Genomic DNA, 22,057 nt, shown 5'->3' on the forward strand with positions numbered 1-22,057 from the left:
TCAACTCCAGTCCCAAGGTTTTGGCTTGGGGTTCAGATCAAATGAGTCTGGACTGACCTGCAGGTGAGCGGAGGACATGAAGGCCCGAGCCCTCGTATAAGAGTCTGAACCTGTGGGCAAGGCCACAGTGGCATCCTTGGCGTAGAACAACTCGTTACCAGGGAGTTCTCTGGTTGGCTTGAGGGGAGCTGGGTCTTGGGAGGTTGGATTCTCTCCTCTAGAATCCTGGGTTCAAGAAGAAAGAGGCATTGGCTGCCTTTCCTGGGATGCCTCCAGCCCCTACACTAAAAAGAAGTACAAAGTTTCCTCAAGTTAACAGAAGAACTTCAAGTAGAAGCGGGCACAACTTTGCTTTCTCAATTAAAGCTACAAAGGTTATTAAGAGGCAGAGAGAAGCTTTGAGGTGACCTGAGGTGGCATCATTTTTTGTTGGACCTGAGTTGGAAAAGCAGGCAGACCAAGGAGAAACCCAGGCTTTCTTTGGCTACATCAGATGCATCATATGTAATCATGGAGGCACAGACTGTCACCAAAGTTAATTTATCAGTGTATCAGTATGTTCTGCTAAGTACTGTTTGGGCCCATTCCTCATGGTTTTTTTTTGGGGGGGGGCACATTTCTGTAGTGGATTTCTAGATGAGCAAAAAGTGTGTCTCTGGGTTCCATAAGAGCACGTCTGTCTCTTGCTCTGTCCCTCTGACCTCTGCCCTTGAAGCAACAATTGATTGTCTCTGATAATGTATGTATCTTGAGCCACCGGGAAATATCTACAGTCTCCCTTTTCTTGAAAACTGAATAACTGCGTTCTGAGGGGGTAGTAGATTCTGGCTTTGCTGCAGTGCAAAGAAGGCTAAACCTCATATCCAGTTCTGTTTAAGTAGAGATGTATACAATGCCATCCCTACACTGCAGAGGACAATGGAGCTCATTTGCATCAACTGTATGAGAGAATGGAAATAATTTTGCCTTTTTCCTGCCAGAGCCATAAGGGATCGGTCAGGAATGAGGTGTCAAGCCATTGGTCTCAGCCACTTGTGTTAGGATGAAGAGGAACTTTTGTGTCACCCAGTCTTCTCTAAGGAGAGCTGGTTTCCTACAAGCTTGGACGCTTCCTGTGGAACTTACTGGTTTTGGAATCAGAAGGACCTTCGAGGTTACCTGGTTCTGTTTTCCACCCAAAGCAGAGATCTCTGGAACACTGCACTGTTGACAGGTGGCCTTTACTTAAACACCTCCAGGAGCATGGAGAACACTGCTTAGCAAGGCATCCTGTTTGATTTGGGGGCAGCTTCAATTGTTGGAACACAGGTTATTATCCCTCCATGCACATGTCTAAGGGTCTTGAGTCAAGGCTGTTGGATTTGGCTTATGGTTTGGTTATTTTTCTCCAGACTGATGGTGACACCTTCATGAAGAGATTGTCTGGCAAACATCTCTCTTCTCAGGAAAGCTCGGATCCTTCCTATTACTACCTATCTTTCAGGTTGACATCAGGGAGTCAGGCAGAGGCCAAACTATAGATAGGTCACCCTACTTCTGTCTGAGTCTCATGGCCTTTCCTGGTTTGTTTGTTTGTTTGTTTGTTTTTAAGGATTTTATTTATTTATTTATTTGAGAGAGAGAGAGAGCATGTTGTGCACTAGTGGGTGGGGAGGGGCAAAAGGAGAGGGAAAAGGAGACTCCCTGCTGAGCGTGAAGCCCAAAGCTCCTCCATCCCAGGATCCCGAAATCATGACCTGAGCTGAAGTCAGACGCTTAACCTGCTGAGCCACCCAGGCACCCTCATGACCTTTTGTTTTGTCCTGGACTTTGGTATCTCCCTCCTTGACCTGCAGAGGGGATAGGAAGAGCTAATTCCACTCACATACCTACTACCTCCACTCTGTTTCTTTCCATGCTACTCTGAAGTTCTTGCTCCACTGCAATTGAATAAACTCTAGAGCCTGCCCTGCCCTGGGTAAACGGTGTAGGGAGCTACTGCTTTTCCTGTGGTGGTGAATGCTGTAATATGGCTTCCCCATGTTTCCTGAGGTCCTCCCTCACAAGGCATAGTTCTGTTCCTTCCTCTTTTGCCTCAGCCCAGACTTGCTGCATCAAAAGCCCTGGTTTAGAATGTTCTGGTTGGAATTGCCATTAGAAGCCATGTAACACAACAGTTCTTAGACAGGTATGGGGACCCACTGGTGGGTTGGGGCTAGTTGGGAGAAAGGACTGGTATGATAGCTGGCCTTCTAAGAGCTGTGTGTAACCTAGAGCCAATTCCTCATACTCTAGTGATGGCTCCAACATCTGGATTTGCCCTTGGTAATGTCACATGTAAGAATACATGCCATAATCGAAGGAGGCGAGTTAAGAACTCTTGGATCTTGCTCAACCCCCTTGGTTCACAAATTGGAGAAACTGAGGCTGCAGTTATTCATTTCCTAGACATCCTGATCTTTTGCTATCTGTTCAGTTCTGGGGGGGAAATAAAGAACACATGGGCATGGCCCTCCCTAAGTAGCTTGCACTGTGATAATATGATAAGGATGACTTCTTTATAGCACCTATAAAGGGGTTTTGTATATGTTACTTCATTTAATTCTCACACCAGTCCTCTGAGGTGGATGGAATATGTCTTCTCCATTTTATAGACATAGAAACCGAGGCTGTAGGAGATTATGACTTGCCTCTAGCCAATCACACAGTAGTGGCCAAGCCATGTAACACTAATATTAGTTAAGAGATGAGGGTAAACCCAATCTATCCCCTCTATACCGGGGGTTTAGGACTGACCTGTGAGATGAGGCTGTTGGCACTGAAGCTCCCAGTGCCACTCAGGGATCTGTGCTCTGCATGTGGAAAGAGCTATAAGAATCACAGCACACTTTCTCTTTCATTGTTGTTTTTTTTTTTTTACAAAAGATTTTATTTTTTTTATTTACTGTGGACAGAGAGCAAGAGTATATGTGAGTATGTGTGCCAGGCAAGTTGGGGGAGGAGCAGACTGGGAGGGAGAGAGAAGGGGAAAGAATCTCAAGCAGACTTCATGCTGACCTTGGAGCCTGACTCAGGGCTCAGTCCACTCTAAGATCATGACCTGAGCTGAAACCAAGAGTCAGCCACTCAACTGACTGAGCCACTCAGGGGCCCTTTGAATCGCAGCCATGCTTTTTGAATCCAGAAAGTGCTTTGTCTAGTGAGCTGTGGCTGAGATGTTGTCCAGTGTATTCCAGTGACTTGATTTTCAACCAGGGCAGACAGCAGCTTTCTGTCACTGCCCACCAGCTAACTAGGCCCATGGCACTTTATGATTTCAGGGAATTTCTGTGGCTTCGATCTTGGTATCCTTAGAGAGTGACCAACCAGGCAGTCAGGTAGGAGAGCTGAGGCAATGAAGGAAGACTTCTCCGTTTACGCCCCATCCTAGTATACTTCATACTTTGCTTCAGCAGAGCTGCTAAATTTGTTTTCACACTGGAATGGAGAGAGAGACCAAAGGGATGGGGGAAGAGCTGAAAAGAAAGCTCTGATTTGCTCTGGGCTACGGGGGAAATCCTTTTAAAATTACCCTCATCTTGGGGACAGTTAGATGGGCTGCCCCCTGCTGGCAGGGCTGGGAGTCATCACCGGCTTGGAGAGAAGGGACTTTGATACTGAGGTAGTGTTCACTTGAGCGATATTTAGTGGAATTGTTGGCACCACACTAGACACAGGTAGCTGATAGTTAGACAACTTGGCATTGAGATTCTAGTCCCCAAAACCTTCTGATTCATCTTAGAGGAAGGCATTGCTTTTCTGTGTTCCATTTCCCTGATGCCCATTTTTTCCTGTTTCTTGCCTTCAGATTTAAAGGCCCGTAAGCAGAAGACTTCCTCCCAAAGTTCGGAGCACCGCCTCAGGAACAGGAACCTTCTCTTGCCCAACAAAGCCCAGGGGATCTCAGATTCACCAAATGGTTTCCTCCCAAATAACCTGGAGGAGCCAGCCTGCCTTGAAAATTCAGAAAAGCCATCGGGAAAACGAAAGTGCAAGACCAAGCACATGGCAAATGTCTCAGAAGAGGCAAAGGTACCGTTGCCAGTGAGGGGAGTTGATGGGAAGGGAGCAGACTAGGATGGCGGGCTTTCTAGAGGCTCCCCGATCCATAGTCCTCTGAATGAGTGAGTGAGTGGATGGGGAGGACCAAATTAACTCATATATTATTTTAAGATTTTATCTCTTTATTTCAGAGAGGGGGGGGAGAGAGAGAGAGAGAGAGAGAGAGAGAGAGAGAGAGAGAGAGAGAAAGAGAAAGAGAAGCATAAGCATCAACAGTGGGAAGGGCAGAGAGAGAAGCAGACTCCCTGCTAAGCAGGGAGCCAGACACAGGATTCAATCCCAGGACCCAGACACAGGACTCAATCCCAGGACCCTGGGATCATGACCTAAGCTGAAGGCAGCTAGCTTACTTGACTGACTGAGCCACCCAGGCACCCCTTAATTCATATTTATTAAAGTATTTTGAAGTAGTTCTAGAAGAGTTGGGGGTTGCATTTGAAGAATGGAAACTAAAGTTATAGTTAACAAGAGTCTGCAAGCTCTCAGGTTTGGTTCTTAATGGTTTTTCCTCAACAGTCCTTGGATCTCCTTTGAGTTAAGAAAGAGTTGAAGAATATGGCAGGATATTAGCCTGAATAGCTTGTTAACATCCAATCAAGAAGCTTTTGTCTGAGCTTAACTCCCTGGAAACCAGTCAGAGTTTTCTGAATCAATCAAGGTAGAAAACAACTTGTAGAAGCAAGGGTGTTGATGTCCAGACAAAGGTTACTTGAGGGTAGGGCTGAAGGAGTTATAGCTGCCCTTCCCCATCCCCAGCTCACCAGTTCTTTGCTTCTACAGGAAGCAGAGGAACAGGCAAGTGGGCACTCACCAATCAGGAGCCAGGCCAGCATTCTAGAATCCCTGTTTATAATTGACATCTTTTTGGGGGTCTGATGTTCACATCATGGGTTTCGGGTTCTACATTGTACCATTTGAAAAAAAAAATCACATAGTCCTCAGTCCTCAGTAAGCTTTACATTTGAGAGAATCAAAGATCCAGGCTCAAATGTCATTGGCGACCAAAAAAAAAAAAATCATACTGGGTTTGTTTGGTGGTTGGATTTTTCTAGCTCTTTCCAGCTCCAGAGCAGGGATCCCTGGGTGGCACTGGCAAAAGGCGGGAGACCCAGGTGTTCGTCTCCCCCTCTTTTTCCCTTCCTCCTCCTAGAATCTGGTTCTAGCTCAGACAAGGTATTCAAGCTTATTTCCTCATCCTTAAAAATGGAGATGATACTTCACATCCTTTCTATCTCACAAGGGTGCTTGGAGGAACAAAGGAGGCAATGGATGTAAAAGGCTTTGATAACTGTAAAGTGCTCTTTGAGGTTGGTGTACACTCTTGAGCTTCAGGTCAAGGCAAGGATGAGAGAACAGAGGCATGGAGTGGCAAGATAGTAGTGACCATTCCCTCAGACCCCCGGGGGGGGGTGAGGGGGAGGAAGAAAGAACTCTGCTTTGTGCTGAGAGCTCCATTCACATGGTTGTCCTTAATTCCCACAACAGCTGTTAGAGGTGGGCATTGTTGTCCTCATTTTATGATGAGGAGACTGAGGCTCTGGGAGGCTAGGGGTCTTGCACGAGGTCACCTAGTGGTTCTAAGTGATGGAGTGGGGACACGAAGCAGACCTGACTGCCCCAGCTCTTTCTATGGGCCTCCACCCTGTGAATGGGTGGCTTCTGTCTGTATCCGGGAGACATCGGGGGTGGGGGTGGCCAGTCAGGGACACACTGCAACGCTGAGCAGCTCTGGTGAAAGGTGGGTGTCCCCCTCCTCTTCCCCCGCTGCTCCTCCCCAGACACTCAGATGGCCCTGTCCCACACAAAGGTGACCGGCCTCCTGACATTCAGCAGCACACGCTGATGGTTGCGTCTGGTTATTCCGCCTGGCACTGTGTCTGCTGAAATGTTCCTCCGAGAGAGGTTTTGTCCCTTCACAGAGCCTCCCTTTCTCCCTCCTGCCTTTCTTTCTTTCCCAGTCACCACCACCTGCTCTGGATGCCCCTGGCACGGTGCTTTGTAGTGGGAAGTGAGGTGGGGGGAGGGTGGGGTATGTGCCTATGACACTAAAGCTGGGGCACTGGCCAAAGGCTTCTTCCCACAGGGGCTCTTAGCCAGGGGGGATGAAGGGAGGAGTGGGGCCCCCCATTTATCCTTGCTCCTCCCCTTCTCAGGCAGCTTCCGTTTGTCTCTGGCAGCTCTTGCCCCCAGAAGGAGTGTTACCCTTTGGCTTCTGGCTTGGCTTAGCAAAAACCTGGGAACTTTACCCTGCATTCTCCAGTATTGCCATTATCTACCTCTGTCCTCGTGGCAGTAGAGTAAAACTCTACACTCATAGGCAGTGCCTTCCTGCTAGTGACTGGGCCTCTCCTCCCTTTAGGAACGGGGATGGATAGCAGCTCTGGTTATCTTGGGATTTACCAGAGGAGACAAATGCCCTGGGCTCTGGTCTTTTCCCTGCTGCCATTCCTTTCTGGGCTTTATGATTTTCTAGGTAACTTTTCTGTCTTCCCAGGGCTCTGCACAGAGATAGCTTGAATCAAGTCAACAAATATTTGTTGTGATGATGTGTCCAGCCCCGAGTAAAGTGTGTAAGGAACAAAAGAGTAGATGACAATATAAAACCTACCCTGAAGGAGCTTCAAATCTAGAAGGGGAGGCCAGACTTGTCCATGAAATAGTGGAAGGAAGTTAAAAGCCTGGCACCAGGTACCAGATTGTTGTAGGCTAGGTGTTCTGAGTATGCGGAGAAGAAGGCTAGAGTGTTTTAGAATGTTATAGAAGACATAGAATTTTCATGAGATTTGGATAAGTGGTACGTATTAGTTGATTATTGTGGTCTGACAGATTACCCTCAAACTTAGCAGCTCAACACAACAACAAACATACTATCTTCCACAGCTACTAGGGTTCAGGGACTCATGAGCAGCTTAGCTGGGTCTGGCTTAGGGTCTCCCATGAGGTTTCAGTCAGGGTATCATCCAGGGCTCCATTAAACCAAAGACTTGACTGGAGCAGGAAAGTCCACTTCCAGAGGGGCTCTGCCACATGGCTGGTCATTGGCAGGAGACACCTTCTCTCCTTGCCCTGTGGGCATCTCCAAAGGACTGCTTGAGTGTCCTCATGATGTGGCAGCTGGTTTCCCCCAGAACAAGTGATTCAAAAGAGAGTGAGGCCGAAGTCACATTGTCTTTTAGGAAGTGGCTTTGGGAGTCACACACTGTCACCCTTGCACTCTCCTGTTGGCTACACCAGTCAGTCCTGTCCAGTGGGGCGGCAGGGGCTGCTATGTAAGAGCACAAATATCAAGAGGGACAGGGGCCATATTAGAAGCTGGTGAGGGCAAAGTCTGCCCCCTGGGTGCCTAATGATTCATGTCCCTCCCACATGCAAGGCTGACCCACCTCTCCCCAAGGCCCCCCGAAGTTTTGTCCAGTTAGGATGTCAGCTCCCAGTTTATTTATTTTTATTTTTAAAATTTTATTTATCTGAGAGAGAGAGAGAGAGAGCGAGAGAGAGAGAGCGAGCACGCATGAACAAAGGCAGAGGCAGAGAGAGAAGCAGACTCTCCATTAAGTGGGGAGCCCGACACAGGGCTCCATCCCAAGACCCTGAAATCATGACCTGAGCTGGAGGCAGATGCTTAATGGACTGAGCCACCTAGGTGCCCCCAGTTCCCAATTTAGAATCTCATCATCTAAATTAGGTCCAGGTGCAAATGAGGCTCCTTGGGTCTGGTTACTTGAGTACAGTTGCTAGAACACAGTTCCTCCTCATCTGATGAGCCCATGAGGGAGAAAGTGAAGCTCAGAGAGGTTGGGCCTTAACTCAGGTCTTGTAGCTAGTGGGTGGCATAGGCAAGATTCCAGACCTAGGTCTGTCTGACTCTTGAGCCTGAGTGCTTCCTACTACCCGATGTGGGCATGAATGTGATCTAGGGCTGTGGTACAGAGGAAGGTGGGAAGAGGCTGGGGCAGATTAGAAGGCAGGTTTTTAAATTTTTATTTATTTTTAGAGATTTCATTTATTTATCCATGAGAGACGGGGGGAGGGGGGCAGAGACACAGGCAGAGGGAGAAGCAGGCTCCACGCAGGAAGCCCGATGTGGGACTCGATCCCCGGTCTCCAGGATCATGCCCTGGACTGAAGGTGGCACTAAACCGCTGAGCGACCCGGGCTGCCCAGAAGGCAGGTTTTTGCAACAAGAGTGAAGGTCTTAGCAGCTATGCCTCTCCAGTCAAAGATACCTGTCTCCGCTTCTCTATTCTCAGTTCACTTCGATGATTTAGAAATAGGACTTGTAAAAACAAATGGAAATTGAGGCAGGTAAAGAAGGCATTCAGGGTCCTTGGGGGAAGCTGGGATGTCTCCTCCATCTCTGATTTCCAATCCCTTGATCATTTGCTGGCGTATGTGATTGAGGAGTTGAGTCCCTTGGCATCTACTTGGGTAGGAATAGATGGGAACCTGCGCTGATCCAGGACCCCATTTCTGCTTTCCAGAGCAAAGGTCGTTGGAGCCAGCAGAAGACACGATCTCCCAAATCTCCCACCCCAGCAAAACCCACGGAACCATGCACACCCTCTAAGTCCCGAAGTGCCGGCCCAGAGGAGGCCACTGAGTCACCTACAGCCCGGCAGATCCCCCCAGAGGCACGTCGGCTCATAGTGAACAAAAATGCAGGCGAGACTCTCCTGCAGCGGGCGGCCCGTCTTGGCTATAAGGTAGGGAGATACCCCAGTGGCATGATGCCACTGCCCTGGCATCTGCAGAGAAGCTTCCATGACTCTTCTGGGGCTTGGGCAGGGCTTTGTTTGGGGCTTCAGCCTCCACTGGACTCTCTTCTACTGCCCACACGGCCTCTGGGGCCACCTGGCTGCCCTCATGGAGTATGGGAATGCAAGCTTGTTTGAATATTAATTGGGAATGAAAATAATTGAAATATTGCTAATCCAACACATTCTTAGACCAGAAATGGGATTTTGATGTTGTCTTGAATTTTTCTTTGTGGTGCTTCCCACCCTACTCAGAGAGGAACAGGGGCTCCTGCTCACTCTTCATACCCTCTGGCTCCCCCTCATTTCGGCTTCCAATAACGGAGGAGTCAGTAGTGCTTCGGAGGGGCAGGGCTGGGCTCCCCTTCCAAGAGGCTACTTCCCTGTGGGTTGGAAAAAAAGGAAAGGAAGCTGGCATTTGTCAAGCATCACTTTTGTCCCATTAAGAGCTCTGATTTCTTCATATCATTTTATCTTTACCACTGACCTACGGAGATAGGTTTTATTAGCCCCATTTTACACACAAGAACATCAAGGCTTAGCACTACTAAATGATGTGTCCAAGACCATTCAACTAGTCTGAGTTCACACCAGGGTCTTTTTGATTCCCACATGCCAGGGTAGGGTAGAAGCCTACTCCAAGACCATAATTCAATTTTGTTGTCAGACATTTTTGTTGATATGAACTCCTTGACCGGGAATCTTTGCCCACCACACTGATGAGTTCCTAAGGATTTGCCCTTAAGGGTAGAGCTGCTGGGTTTTAGAGCAGGCCTTGATTTCTTTAAGGCTTCCAATACGTATAACTGACTCACTTAAAGATGGTTGCACTCCCAGCCAGGCTGGTCGGCACAGGAGAACTGCCTTGACAGTGTCTCACTGGCAAGATGCCCATCTTTCTTGAGCACCTAGTGTGGGGGCCGGGATAGGTGCCAAGGGAGATCTAAGGAGAAAAGATGACCAACCCCTGCCCTCAAGTTTAATCTTCTTTTACCTGGGGCCAAACCAGCAAGTAAGAGACCACAGTAGAGAGAACCAACCAGGACAGGCCAGGAGCGGGTTGGGCACCCTGCCACGGGAGGGAGGAGTAGTCTGAGGCCTGAGGGAATAGGTGAACGCTGTCTGCATTGGTGCGGGTAAGGGGCCTTGCACTCTCTTGAGTGCAGGGAGCATGATAGTTCCTATATCCAAGAGATGGCAGCTCCAGTACAAGCGCACACTCCCTTGCATGTTCGCTCACTTCCTCACTCACCCGTTCTAGCCGGCCAGCCTGTGAGCTAGCTGTCAGACAGGATGCTTAAGCCACCCATGTTGCCCAGGCCTGGGAGAAGGCTGGTAATGGGCCCCTGGTCCTGCTGCCCACCTCTTCCCCTCCCCCTCAGCTTATCCACTGACTTCATGCCAGACTAGCTGGGGTGCTTGCTTCTAGTCCTGGAGTCCTGCCTCAAGTCCTACGCTGTAGTCCAGGGAAGCTAATCACTAGTATATGAGTGAATGGCCACACTGGATTATTCTCAGAGCAATCCCGATTTGAGGGGAGGGCTAGAACTGGGACAGTGCTTAAAACAATTAAAACCAGCATCCACGGATAACACTCAAACCAATTCTTTCCTCCTTGTACTCCAATTACCACCAGAGGCTGTGCTTGTCACCACCTGCCTTATCTCTCTGGTCTTCTGCTGCCTTGCAAAGCCCCAGACTAGGGAACCAGTGCTCAGGGAGTTGAGGCCTGAGAGTTTGAGCTCTGGGCAGGCAGGTGAGTCTCTCTGCGGACCTCACTCCAACAACTCACACCAGATCAGTGAGTATTCTTAGTCAAAAGAAATGTCTCCCCACTGCTAAGGAAATAGCCCAGAATGGAGACCCTGGCCATGGCACCTCAAGACTGACTTTGTCAACAAAAGATTTCAAGACATGCCCCTTAGTCCCTGGAATAAAGTGCAGGCCCTATGACCTCCTCTTTGGACATTTGGAGACCTTCGAACCTACTTGGGGTGATTTCAAGAATTTAGGCCTCTCTTTGCTCACGGAGCCATCCCTGTCCCTATAGGACGTCGTGCTCTACTGCCTCCAGAAGGACAGTGAAGACGTGAATCACCGCGACAACGCTGGCTACACGGCCCTGCATGAGGCCTGCTCCAGGGGCTGGACTGACATCCTGAACATCCTGCTGGAGCACGGGGCCAATGTGAACTGCAGCGCACAGGATGGCACAAGGCAAGAAGGCCACTCCCCCCACTCCTGTCGTGTCCCGTCCGTCCGTCCCCCCCATCTCTCTCCAAAGAATCTGCTGCAGCCTGGACCTGCCCAGCACACCAGGCCTCATCAGGAAGTATTTCTCGGGAAGACCCCGGACTGCAGAGGGAGGCAGTTTAGGGCAGGAGGTGGAGGGAATATATTCCTAGCTGGCCAGTCCACACTAGCGACTAAAGGGAGGTGGGGGTTGTCCAGGGATCATCCTATCAAATGTAGCTTTACCAGAAACAGCACTCAGGTGTCCCTCCCAATCCTCCCGGTGGTACATCTGTCTCAGGTAGTGTCTTGGGCTCTAGGAAATGGGAGGCTGACGTAGGGTATAACATCCCAGATTTGACTCTTGATTTGATGTCTGTATGCTTTAAAAAAAAAAAAAGATACCTGCTGTGTCTTCAAGAAATCACACTCATTCCCCTCTGTCAGAGGGCCTACTTCCTGGGCAAAATTGAGACATGAGCTGCTTACCAAGCAGGGGCACTTGGGTTAGAAGATGCAGGTTTTGCTTCGCTGCCACCTGGCATGTGGAGTCACTCTGCTTAACCCTGCTCCTGGGTGGTCATACCCCTAGCATCTGCTTTAAGCTTATTTTCAGGTTCTTCTGAACTCCAGAGCTTCCAGTGGAGCTACATTGTTACCTTAGGGACTGTCCCAAAATATCGAGGGGAACCTAAGAGAGAGAGATGGGAGAGAGGAGAAAAGAGGCAGAGGAGAAGGAAGTGGGGAGATCTGAGCAAGGGGTGCAGTTCAGAGGTGGTTCTTCCACACTGACTCTTACCCATATGATTCTGGGCTCATCTTATTTGGCTTTCCCCTGATAAAGTAGCTCGGGGCTAGACATCCACGTTCCCACTTGGGCCCTGTTGTCCTCACCCTGTATCACCTCCACAGGCCAGTTCATGATGCGGTGGTCAATGACAACCTGGAGACCATCTGGCTCTTGCTGTCCTATGGGGCTGATCCCACACTGGCTACCTACTCGGGACAGACAGCCATGAAGTTGGCCAGCAGTGACACCATGAAGCGCTTTCTCAGCGGTAAGCACAGCCCGGGCTTGAAGCCATCATCCTTGGGGCTGGCCTCTGATTCCTGAACTCCTGAGGAGATATCTTTCATCTCCCTCCATCTCAAACAGCTCCCATGAGGGGCGTCAGCCCTCTTTACAGGCTTTCCTTAAAGTGTCTCAGAAATCTCTATACACTTTGAAAAGCCCAGAGGTCCACTTCCTCTTGTTCCCGTGCCATGAGCATCCATATCGCATGCATCCTCTTCAGGAACATGGCAGCCCACAGGGACCTGTTTCCCAGCGAGATATGTGGGGTAGGTGCAGCCCCACTGATAGACTGAGCTGGGGGCAAAATGTGTTGACCCCAGTTCTGAGTGGGATGTTAGCTACAAAGAAATGACACTTAGTATTTACCTTTGTCTTTGTACTTTCTCCTTGTTGGTGATCAGAGTGGAACTCTTGGGACCCATCCTGATGTGTTTATTTTATTTTTTTTAAGATTTTATTTGTTTAGAGCAGCCCAGGTGGCTCAGCGGTTTAATGCCACCTTCGGCCCAGGGTGTGGTCCTGGAGACTCGGGATCGAGTCCCACGTCGGGCTCCCTGCATGGAGCCTGCTTCTCCCTCTGCCTGTGTCTCTGCTTCTCTCTGTGTGTGTGTGTGTGTGTGTCTCTCATGAATAAATAAATAAAATCAAAGATTTGATTTGAGAGAAAGAGAATAAGCATGAACAGCGGGGAGGGGCAGAGGGAGAGGGAGAAGCAGGCTCCCCACTGAGCAGGGAGCCTGACTCCAGGGGCTTGATCTCAGGACCCCAGGATCATGACGCAAGCTAAAGGCAGATGCTTAACCCCCTGAGCCTCCCAGGTGCCCCTTGATGCTCAATTTCTCACAGCCCCTACCTATGGTCACTGATGTTCGCTCTGCACCCCCGTTCCTTTTTCTTCCTCCCTCACCTGGCCTCTCTAGAAAAGTACCTTATATTTAGGCCTATGGCAAGGGCCACAAGCCAACATGCATTTATCTTCTCATTAGTGGAGAGCCACTGTTTGTCTACAGTTAGATAGCTCTACTGAGCCGGGCAGCAGGGCAGAGGGCAGGACGGACGTCTAGTATGGGCATGCTCACTGGGATTCTCCTCAGACTTGATCTGATAAAGGAACCCCCCCTCCTTAGTGACATCACAACTCGGCCCTTGCTCTAGCAGTTTCTTCTTCAGACTGCCAGAGTGCTGGACAGATGAAGCAGCTGGCTGTTGTCTCATTGACCCTGTGTGGAGGGTCCCGTGTTTGTGGGGGAACCCCTCTTAGACCGGGAGCCCATAGGGGGCCCTTAGGACCAAGGGTTTGCCCAAGGCCACTCACTCCAACCTAGGCTGTGGCCTTCATTAGTCCTGGATTCCCACCTCCCCGAAGATCCAATTCAGGGCTCCCAACCAGGGGATAATTTATTTACTGAACAAAGATTAACTAGATAGCTGATGATGGAGGGAGAAACAAAGGAATGTGAACTAAAGGTCCCATGGAAGGAGGACTAGGTGAGAAGCACCACCTTGATACTAATAAAAACTGAGGGAAAGTGATGGGAGGCTGTGGAGGGAAGCCTTGACTCCTGCTCAGCCAGCCTTCATCTAGTCTCCAGTCAACCTGACTAAACCCTATAGTCACTGTCTACAGGCCTCAGGCCTCCCTTTGGGACCCAGTCCCTGCTTAGGGGCAGGACTGCCTTTTTCCTCCTCCCAGCTCTGAGGTCCAAGGCCCCTGTCTGTGAAGGGCAGAGCAGTTTGGGGATGCTCATTCTGTCATTTGTCCTGGGCTAGTGATGACTTTGTTTACTTTGGGTGCACCATCATGGGAGCGCAGGCTCAAGGCAAGCCACACTTTGTGGCCTTTTCTCACATACCATGTGCCACACAGACTGTTTTACACACACACACACACACACACACACACACACACACACACATTTACATTCAACTTGATTCCCAGGAGAAGCTGGCACTGATGAACACCTAGGACTTTTCTACATGATAAAAGCACTGCATAAAACTCTGTCTCTGATCAACAGATTTCATCCAGGGGCCTCTCTTGGGGCTAGAAACTGTCATCCTGGGGGTCTTGGGCTGCTCTGGATCCAAACAGAGCCATCTCTGAACACATTAGTAAGCGGACAAACTCTTTTCTTCCCTGACCCGTTCTCCAAAATCCCAAAGGAATTCAAATGTTGAAACCATTTTCAGTAGTTAAAAATTTAGAAACACGTTTTTCCCTATTCTCATTTCTGTTAGTTAATTCCAACTACTAGCCAGCCTTTTGATGCCTCTTTAAGCTAACCCGAATGCCAGCCCACGTTGCAGAGTTAAGAAAAGACTTTTTTCTTTTTTTTAAGATTTTATTTTTAAGTAATCTCTGTAACCAATGTAGGATTCGAACTCACAACTCCAGGATCAAGAGTTGCATGCTCTACCAACAGAGCCAGCCAGGTGCCCCAAGAGAAGACTTTTCTTAATTCTGGCACTTGGTAGCCTGTCCAGGCCAAACACCTTCATTCAAATCTTAACATTGCTTCTCGACTTCATAGGCACTGAGCTATAGCCTCCTAGTGGGGGCCAGGAAATGAAAGGAGTGTTAGAACAGGGCCACCTCTCGACCATGTAAATACCAAGTGCTGGTCAAAGGCAGACCTCTGGCTGGCTGTTTGGGAAAGTGCTAGCAAGCCAGGCTGGGGCCTTGGCTCCACACCCCAGGGAGACAGTCACTGGCAGGAGTCAGCTGGCTCCTGCAACAGGGCACTTGGGGCCCAAAGTCTGTTTTGGGGGAATGAGAAGACAATACTCAGGTTTTTTTAATTGAGGTGAAATCCACCTAGTATAACCATTTGAAAGTGAATGGTTCAGTGGCACTTAGTATTCACAATATCATATACACATCATTAGGAGCTTAATTCCTTGAACGGAGTATTTTCTTCTCTTTTTGAATCCTGGTAGCCCCCCCCCACACACACACACACCAAATCTCACAGAACCACAGGATAGGGCCGCATAGTGGCTGTAGGGGGCACCATGGGGTTGGAAGTTTGGGAGGCGTTTCCCTCACTGCCCCACCTCACCAACTCCTAAACCTGGATGCATTTGGGTGGACTTCTGGATTTATTTTTTTTAAACTTGCCTGTCTGGCTGAGGTATTTAAAAATATTTTTGCTTTCCATCCCCAAGCATTTGCCTGACCAGACTCTCTGTAGATTAATTGTCTTCTTCCTCCCCTTGTGGAGATCCCACTGGGCAGAAGATGAAGGCAAATCCCTGTAGGGTGCGAAGGGCTCCATTTTCTGCAGATGGAAAAGCTGAGCAAGAGCCTCTGTGTTGCTCCTGCTGTAGAGCTCCCCTCTCTTTTGTGCGAGGCCGCTGTTTTGGAAAAGTCTGGGAATCGAATCCTCTTTTAAATACACAAAGGAAAAAAAAGGAAAAAAAAAATAAATACACAAAGGAATGTCACTATTTACAAGTATCCTGTAGTGAATCCTTTTGCAAAGCAGAAGATGCTGGCAATTCATCTGGGTCGTAAGTGTGGGTTTTTCTGTATTGAGTTGGCTTAAAGTGAGGCCCATTTCTCCTGAGACCAGGAACGGTGTGGTGACACCCCTCATCTATTCATTCATCTGTGTGGTTAGTGAAGCTGGGTTTTGGGTACAGCACTGGGTACCGGAGGTCAGGCAGTGGACCCTTTCTCTCTTGTCCTCAGGCTGGAAGCACCAAGCCATCAGACTCTTGGGGAGGTCTTTGGAAGACCTCCTCCTTAAGCCAAATTACAGGCAGGCATGTGATTGATTTGCCTTTGACCCTTTGAAGAAATGAATAATATCCAAACTAGTCAAGGGAAAACAGATTTGTGTCTCTCTTCTGTCAGAGAATGTGGGGGCTGAGGGAAGTTGCCGCCGTTTAATTTGAGGCCTCCAGGGAAGTATCGGGACTGCTTTTCCTTTCACCAACGAAAGGGTTAGTAGGATACCCCTTGGGGTCACTGCATTACAAGTTCTGTTTTTCCTGCCGGAGACCTCTGCCATGTGACCCCATGTCGAAGACCAATTGTTTTTGGTTTTGGCCTCCTTTCATGTCCCTTGGGCTGGTGACTTGCTTGGTGACACAAGGAGTGGTATGGTGGGACTGTGAGGAAGAGAGAATCCCTGATGACTAGGGGGCCACTCCACAGTGAGTACTTAAACATTTTCTTTTGTCGAGGTGAAATTCACAGAACGTAAAATCAGCCACTTAAGGGAGCAATTGAGTGGCATTTAGTGCCTTCACAACATCCTACAGCCACTGCCACTCTCTGGTTCCAAAACCTTTTCATCAGCCCCAAAACAAAACCACAGCCCATGAGCAGTTGCTCTCCATTCCCTCCAGCCCCCCAACAACCACCCATCTACTTCCTATCTGTGAATTTTTCCCCTCTGGACATGGCACACAAGGGAATCGCACACCATGGGGCCTTGCGCCTCTGACCTCTTCCACGTAGAGTCACGTTTTCAAGGTACATCCACGTGGTGGCACGTCTCAGTACTTCCTGCCTTCTGATAGCTGAATAGTATGCCGTCGTCCAGCTCTGCCACATTCTCTGTATCCATTCATCAGCTGGTGGACATTTGGGTTGTATCTGCCTTTCAGCTATTGCGACTAGTGCTGCTGGGAACACAGTCTGTCAGGGAGTGGTGTGAGTGCCTGTTTTCCATTCTTTTGGATAAATACCCAGGGGGCGGGGCTGCCGGGCTGAGGGCCTGTATTGAAGAAAGGGAAAAGAGTAAAGGACTGAACATTGTGGGAGGGCGAGTCAAGTTTCTTGTGTGTGGCTCGTGGGCCTGCTTCTGTGACTGCATCTCTGCTCCTGCCCACTCACGTTGGGCTGTTTCCAGAAGGCAGATCCACCTGCAGATGACGAAGATTCACTGGGAGGAGCATTAAGGCATGTGCTGGGGGGGGGGGGCGGGCAGGGGTGCTCCGAAGGCAGGCCCTAGAGAGGAACCCCAGGAATGTGGTGAGCTAGGGTTGCTGTGATGGAGTTGTCGTGTGGCCTCCCAGCAGTTGGGGGTGGGGTCAGCAGTCATCAGGACCGCGTGTTCTGGCCTGTGCTGCTTAAGCAAGTATATTACTTTTTGGTGTCACCTTGTAGTCATCCCTCCCTCCCCTCTTTTCCCTGTGTAGTTATTACACTCCTACTACGTGCCAGGCACCCGGGTTTAGGCCATGGGGAGATCATGATGAACAAGATGGGCATGGTCTGTGCATCTTGGCAACTTACGATCTTGTGCCACTGTCTCCCAGGACACCTAGCACAAGGCCAGGCACAGAATGGGCATCTGCCTAACTGATGCTTTTGGAAGAAACCCCTTCCAACTCCCAAGGGACATGGGGTACAGAAAAGCACATAAACTGGCAGTCATGACCTCCAGAGTTTTTTTTTGCAGAGTACATAAAAAAGATCTCTTGTACGTGACTAAAGGTTTTCCACTGTAGCTGCTCAGCCATTATTTTGAAAGCTCTCTCTGGCAGCTTTTTCCTACAAGAAGAAACCCTTCATCTCCTAGAAGGTTGCTAAAAAGTTACTTCTTTCAGTAGCTCACAACAGCCAATAGGCATTTTTGCTGATAGCATGTGTGACCCAAAAGGAGAGGATATAGTGCAGCGGCGCCTTTCAACGGGGGAAACTAGCTTTGTGCCTTGAGGAGCAGCCGCCACATTCCTGCTGGGGTTTGGCTTCCCGAGGGCACCCTCACATCACCTGTACACTTTGGACTCTTGCCTGTCCTTTCTCCCAGGTGTCACTTGAGGGCACGTAGCAACCACACAGAGCTCAATCAGCTTGCCAGCCGTGCGAGGTGGCATATTGGCAACCACCAGGCCATGTGCCCGCAGATGACACAGTTGAATTTGTCAGGAAAATGCTTCTTGCCCATGTGGGGCTGCACAGTGAGACAATGGCCTAGGTGCTGTTGAGCCAGGAAATGAGGGGGCGAGGGGGCAACCTGCTGTCTGTCCTCAGGCCAAAAGAGAAGGTGTTTAAAATGTGTTTATTGCGGCAAAATACTTATGGCAAAATACTTATGGCGAAAAATGCATTATTTTTAACCATCTTCAAGTGCATAATTGAGTGACATTAAGTGCATTCATCACCCCAAACGGAAACCCTGCACCTATTAGGCAGTCACTTCCTGTTCCCTTCCAACTACCAGTCTTTCTGTCTCTCTAGATTTAACTATTCTGGACATTTGATATACATGAAATCATACAGTATATGGCCTTTTGTGTCTGGCTTCTTTCATTTAGTGTAATGGTTCGTTCATGTTGTAGCGCACATCAGTACTTTTTTTTTCTTTTTTACAATTGAACAGCACTCCATTATATGGCTAGACCGTGTTTTGTTTATCCCTTCATCAGCTTAACAACATTTGGGTCATTTCCACTTTTTTTTTTTTTTTTGGCTATTGTGAGTAGACCTGCTATGAACATTCATTTGTGTATAAGTTTTTGTTTGAACACCTGTTTTCAATTCTTTTGGGTATATACCTAGGAGTGGAAGCAAAAGGTTTTTATGAGGATAAACTTGGCCCTCTCCCCCATGTTTTTCAAAGATGAAACAGAAGGAATTATGCTCCCTTATCTTACTTTGAGTTGGAGAGATCCTGATTGGCTATGTGAACATTGTAACCTGCGGGAAATTGAAATCTTGGGATAGGTCTAAGATTCTGCTGGCAGAGTCCATTCCCTACACCACTGAAAGTAGGGATCACAGACCTAAATGCCTTTAGGCTGATCATGTAAGAGAGCAGAGCAGGCTGGGTGGGGACTGTTGAAGCAGAGCACGCACATGTCGCTTCTGCCTCCAGCCAACTGTTGACATGCAGGAATGTGGGACGCAGTGTTGCCAGATTTTCTGATTTTTTTTTTCAAGAAAAGTTGGAAATCTGGATTTTTAAGTGAAATCTCTCAATTTTAAAATCTTTGACGTTAATTAACTTTTTTTTTTTTTTTTTTTTTGGTTTAAAACACTGGGCCACATCCCAGGTGGTCAGTGGGCTCGATTTGGCTCCTATCTGCTATTTAGCAACCTCTAATCAATAGCAGGAAACATCTCTCTCTGGTAGCTCCCAGGCCTTCTTGTGGTCCTTCCTTCCCTTCTCCCATCCTCCTAGCCCTCTATGGACACAGTTTGTTTCTAGATTCTTCTGCAGCCTACCCTCCTTGTCTCACTGCCTTCTCTTCTTTCATCAGATCACCTCTCAGATCTTCAGGGCCGGGCAGAGGGTGACCCTGGCGTGTCCTGGGACTTTTACAGCAGTTCTGTGTTGGGTAAGCTTGGAGTCAGATTCCTCCCATGCCTCCCATGCTTGTCTATGGCTCAGAGGCTCAGAGATAGGGGGTGGCTTTGGGTTTCCTGGATTCTTCTCAAAGACAGGAGTGACCCTGTGGAGGCAGCCTTTCTTCACCTGTTGGTAACTTACAGACCCTTTCAACGCAAACCCTAGCCCATGCTCCCCCTGGACTCTGATGCCACAAAGTCACCCCTCAGTAGCCCTCTCCCACTTCTGCTCTGGGTATTGTTTTCATTCTCTGTCCCCCAGGTGCCCTCCTCCTCCCTTATTTTGTCTTAACACTGCCAGAAGCCCCTGTGTGCATCATCCTCTCTTTTGGCGTTGTTTACAAGAGCCCCAGCCCCTCACCTGGCCACTCTCAAGCCCTCCCTGCCCTGCCCCCACTACACACGCTTTCTGAGGCAGCTGCTGTCTCCGGAGCTCTAGCCCCTGATCCAGGCTTTCCTCTCTTGGGAGAATCTTTATCTGTGACCGTCAGCTAGCACTCATCCCTTGGGCCAGGGCCGCAGATTGGGGGAGGTGCCCACCCCGAGCCCCGGGGAGGCTGGAGTGGGAGAAGGTTGGGATGGAATGAACTGAACCACACCCAGACATGCCGGCTGGGGAAGAGAACTGGCTGAGGGGCCCCTCCGGGCTTCTGGGAGCCCAGCAGGCTGGGCAGGTGTTTCTACCTTGCCTTTGACTGCTGGTTGTATCGGCAGGCTTCATCTCCAACAGCCGAGCAACTCACCCTTTACATCACCTGGCTTTTTTCCAACTGAAAGGTGGAGGAGGATAATGAATTTCTGGCCACAAAATAATGTCTTCTAGGGATAGAACTTTCATGTGCCCTCCCACCCTTGGGATCAGCCGTGGGATCAGCAAAACTGGGCCCCGACCAGGGGTATGTGGGTTTGGCGTCTAAATCCTAATCACCCACCTTCACATCTCTTTTCTTGTTAGAGCATTTCTTTTTAGTTTTGTGCATGTAGTGAAGTCCTAATATCCTATGTGCTCTCCTTACAGAGGAAAAAGATGGCTTTGCCTGTGACCTCCTGCATAACCCTCCTGGGAACTCTGATCAAGAAGGAGATGATGTGGAAGAGGATGATTTTATGTTTGAGCTCTCAGACAAGCCTCTTCTCCCTTGCTACAACCTCCAAGTGTCAGTGTCCCGCGGGTAAGTGTCTAAGAGATCTCGAAGGACCGAGTGCCAGGATCCTGGCAACTCCTGGCCTGCCTCCCTGGAAAGGATGGAGTTCTCCAGAAGGAAGCAGCCACCTGGTGAACAAACGCTGGAGCTTGGGAAAGATGCTCTATGACCAAGGCCAGCCTGGCTTCCCACCCTGGTCAGTTATGTTCAGAACAGAGGCTGTAAACTTTAGATATACTGACTATATGTATTTCCCAAACCCTAAATCTAGATTCGCTCTCTGAAGGATCCTGCTGTTGTTCCTGGGTGTAAGAGATGATATGGGAGATATTTGGGCTGATGAACTATTAGAATCTCTGGAACATTTTTGTGGTTTCTGGGAACAGCCAGACAGAATATTTGAAATTGAGATTCTTGGAAAAGCCACAACATATGGTTACCATAGCTAAGGGGCTGCTGGGGTCCTTAAGTAATCCACAGGCTGCTTTCTCATAGCCTTCATGTTGGTGAGGTGATGGCACCAGCACTGTCCTCTCAGATTACTGTGTATGTTATTAACGGGTGTCACCCAGCTTCGGGGACTAGACTATACTTGACACCATTAGATGGAACCCGGTCTAATCTGTGTTTGATGGTCCAGAAGGGGATCAGACAGCCTGCAGGGCCGTGGTTCTGGCCGGCTTTCACCGGGTGGCAGAGCATGGCAGTGCTGCTTGGGAGGATGCTGGATGGACTGTCCTCTTGTTCTTGGCGTCCATCATCAAGTGTTTTCTTCTCCTTGCTGTCTTCACATAGTTTAAATACCTTTGTAAACACTCTTAAGGAGACTTTTTCTTTGATAACTATTTTTAAAATATCAGACCCTGTTTTTTTTTTTTTTTTAAAAATGAAAGCACATAAAGCACACACGGGTTGGAGAGGGGTGGGCAAGGGGTTAGGAGCCCTTCATGTGAGTCCCTCCCAATCTGACAACTCTAACCATTTGGCCACCAGTTTCTGTGCATCCCTTCCCCCAGGGCCTGATAAGAATAAAAATAGCCTATATGATGATACTAGTTGGCTTCAAGTTTCAGGGGCTTTTGGTCCTTATTCTTCTGGGCATCAGTTGATCCCTGAGGGCAGGGCGGGGCCTCTGGGATATAGTATTGCACAGTTAATTAATTCCTCCAGAGTATTCAGCACCTCCTTCTCTGAAACAGGATCTTGGGACCCAGGCAGTAAAAGGACCAGGGTAGTGTGCGTTAGGTGTGGATGGAACACAGGGCAACCGAGAGCCACTTGCCACTCAGCAAGCCAGGCAGCAAGCAGGTTTTCAGTTGAGACCATGGCACAGGCAAAGCTGGTTCTCCTGATGTTAAGTCCTCCCATGCCTCTTCTGAATCTTTCCTTCCCCACAGCTGCAGCACAATGGGAAATGTAGGTTCTTCAAGAAGTAGGGAGGGTGTAGGAGCGCCTGGGTGACTCAGTC

At 49.0% G+C, this 22,057-nt stretch overlaps 1 protein-coding gene across 11 annotated transcripts in view; it reads left to right on the forward strand.

Annotated features, from left to right (window-relative positions):
- BCORL1 (BCL6 corepressor like 1) overlaps positions 1 to 22,057 on the forward strand; it is a 63,835-nt gene that overhangs the window by 37,310 nt on the left and 4,468 nt on the right. For all 11 annotated transcript variants that reach the window (XM_041741030.1, XM_041741031.1, XM_041741032.1 and 8 more), the window contains 6 exons: positions 3,827 to 4,050; positions 8,562 to 8,783; positions 10,885 to 11,051; positions 11,979 to 12,124; positions 19,357 to 19,434; positions 20,463 to 20,616. In XM_041741030.1, coding sequence (XP_041596964.1) covers positions 3,827 to 4,050; positions 8,562 to 8,783; positions 10,885 to 11,051; positions 11,979 to 12,124; positions 19,357 to 19,434; positions 20,463 to 20,616 — 991 coding nt within the window. The remainder of the gene's footprint in view (positions 1 to 3,826; positions 4,051 to 8,561; positions 8,784 to 10,884; positions 11,052 to 11,978; positions 12,125 to 19,356; positions 19,435 to 20,462; positions 20,617 to 22,057) is intronic.

Source organism: Vulpes lagopus, chromosome X (genome assembly GCF_018345385.1).
Source record: "Vulpes lagopus strain Blue_001 chromosome X, ASM1834538v1, whole genome shotgun sequence".
NCBI classification, from domain to species: Eukaryota; Metazoa; Chordata; class Mammalia; order Carnivora; family Canidae; genus Vulpes; species Vulpes lagopus.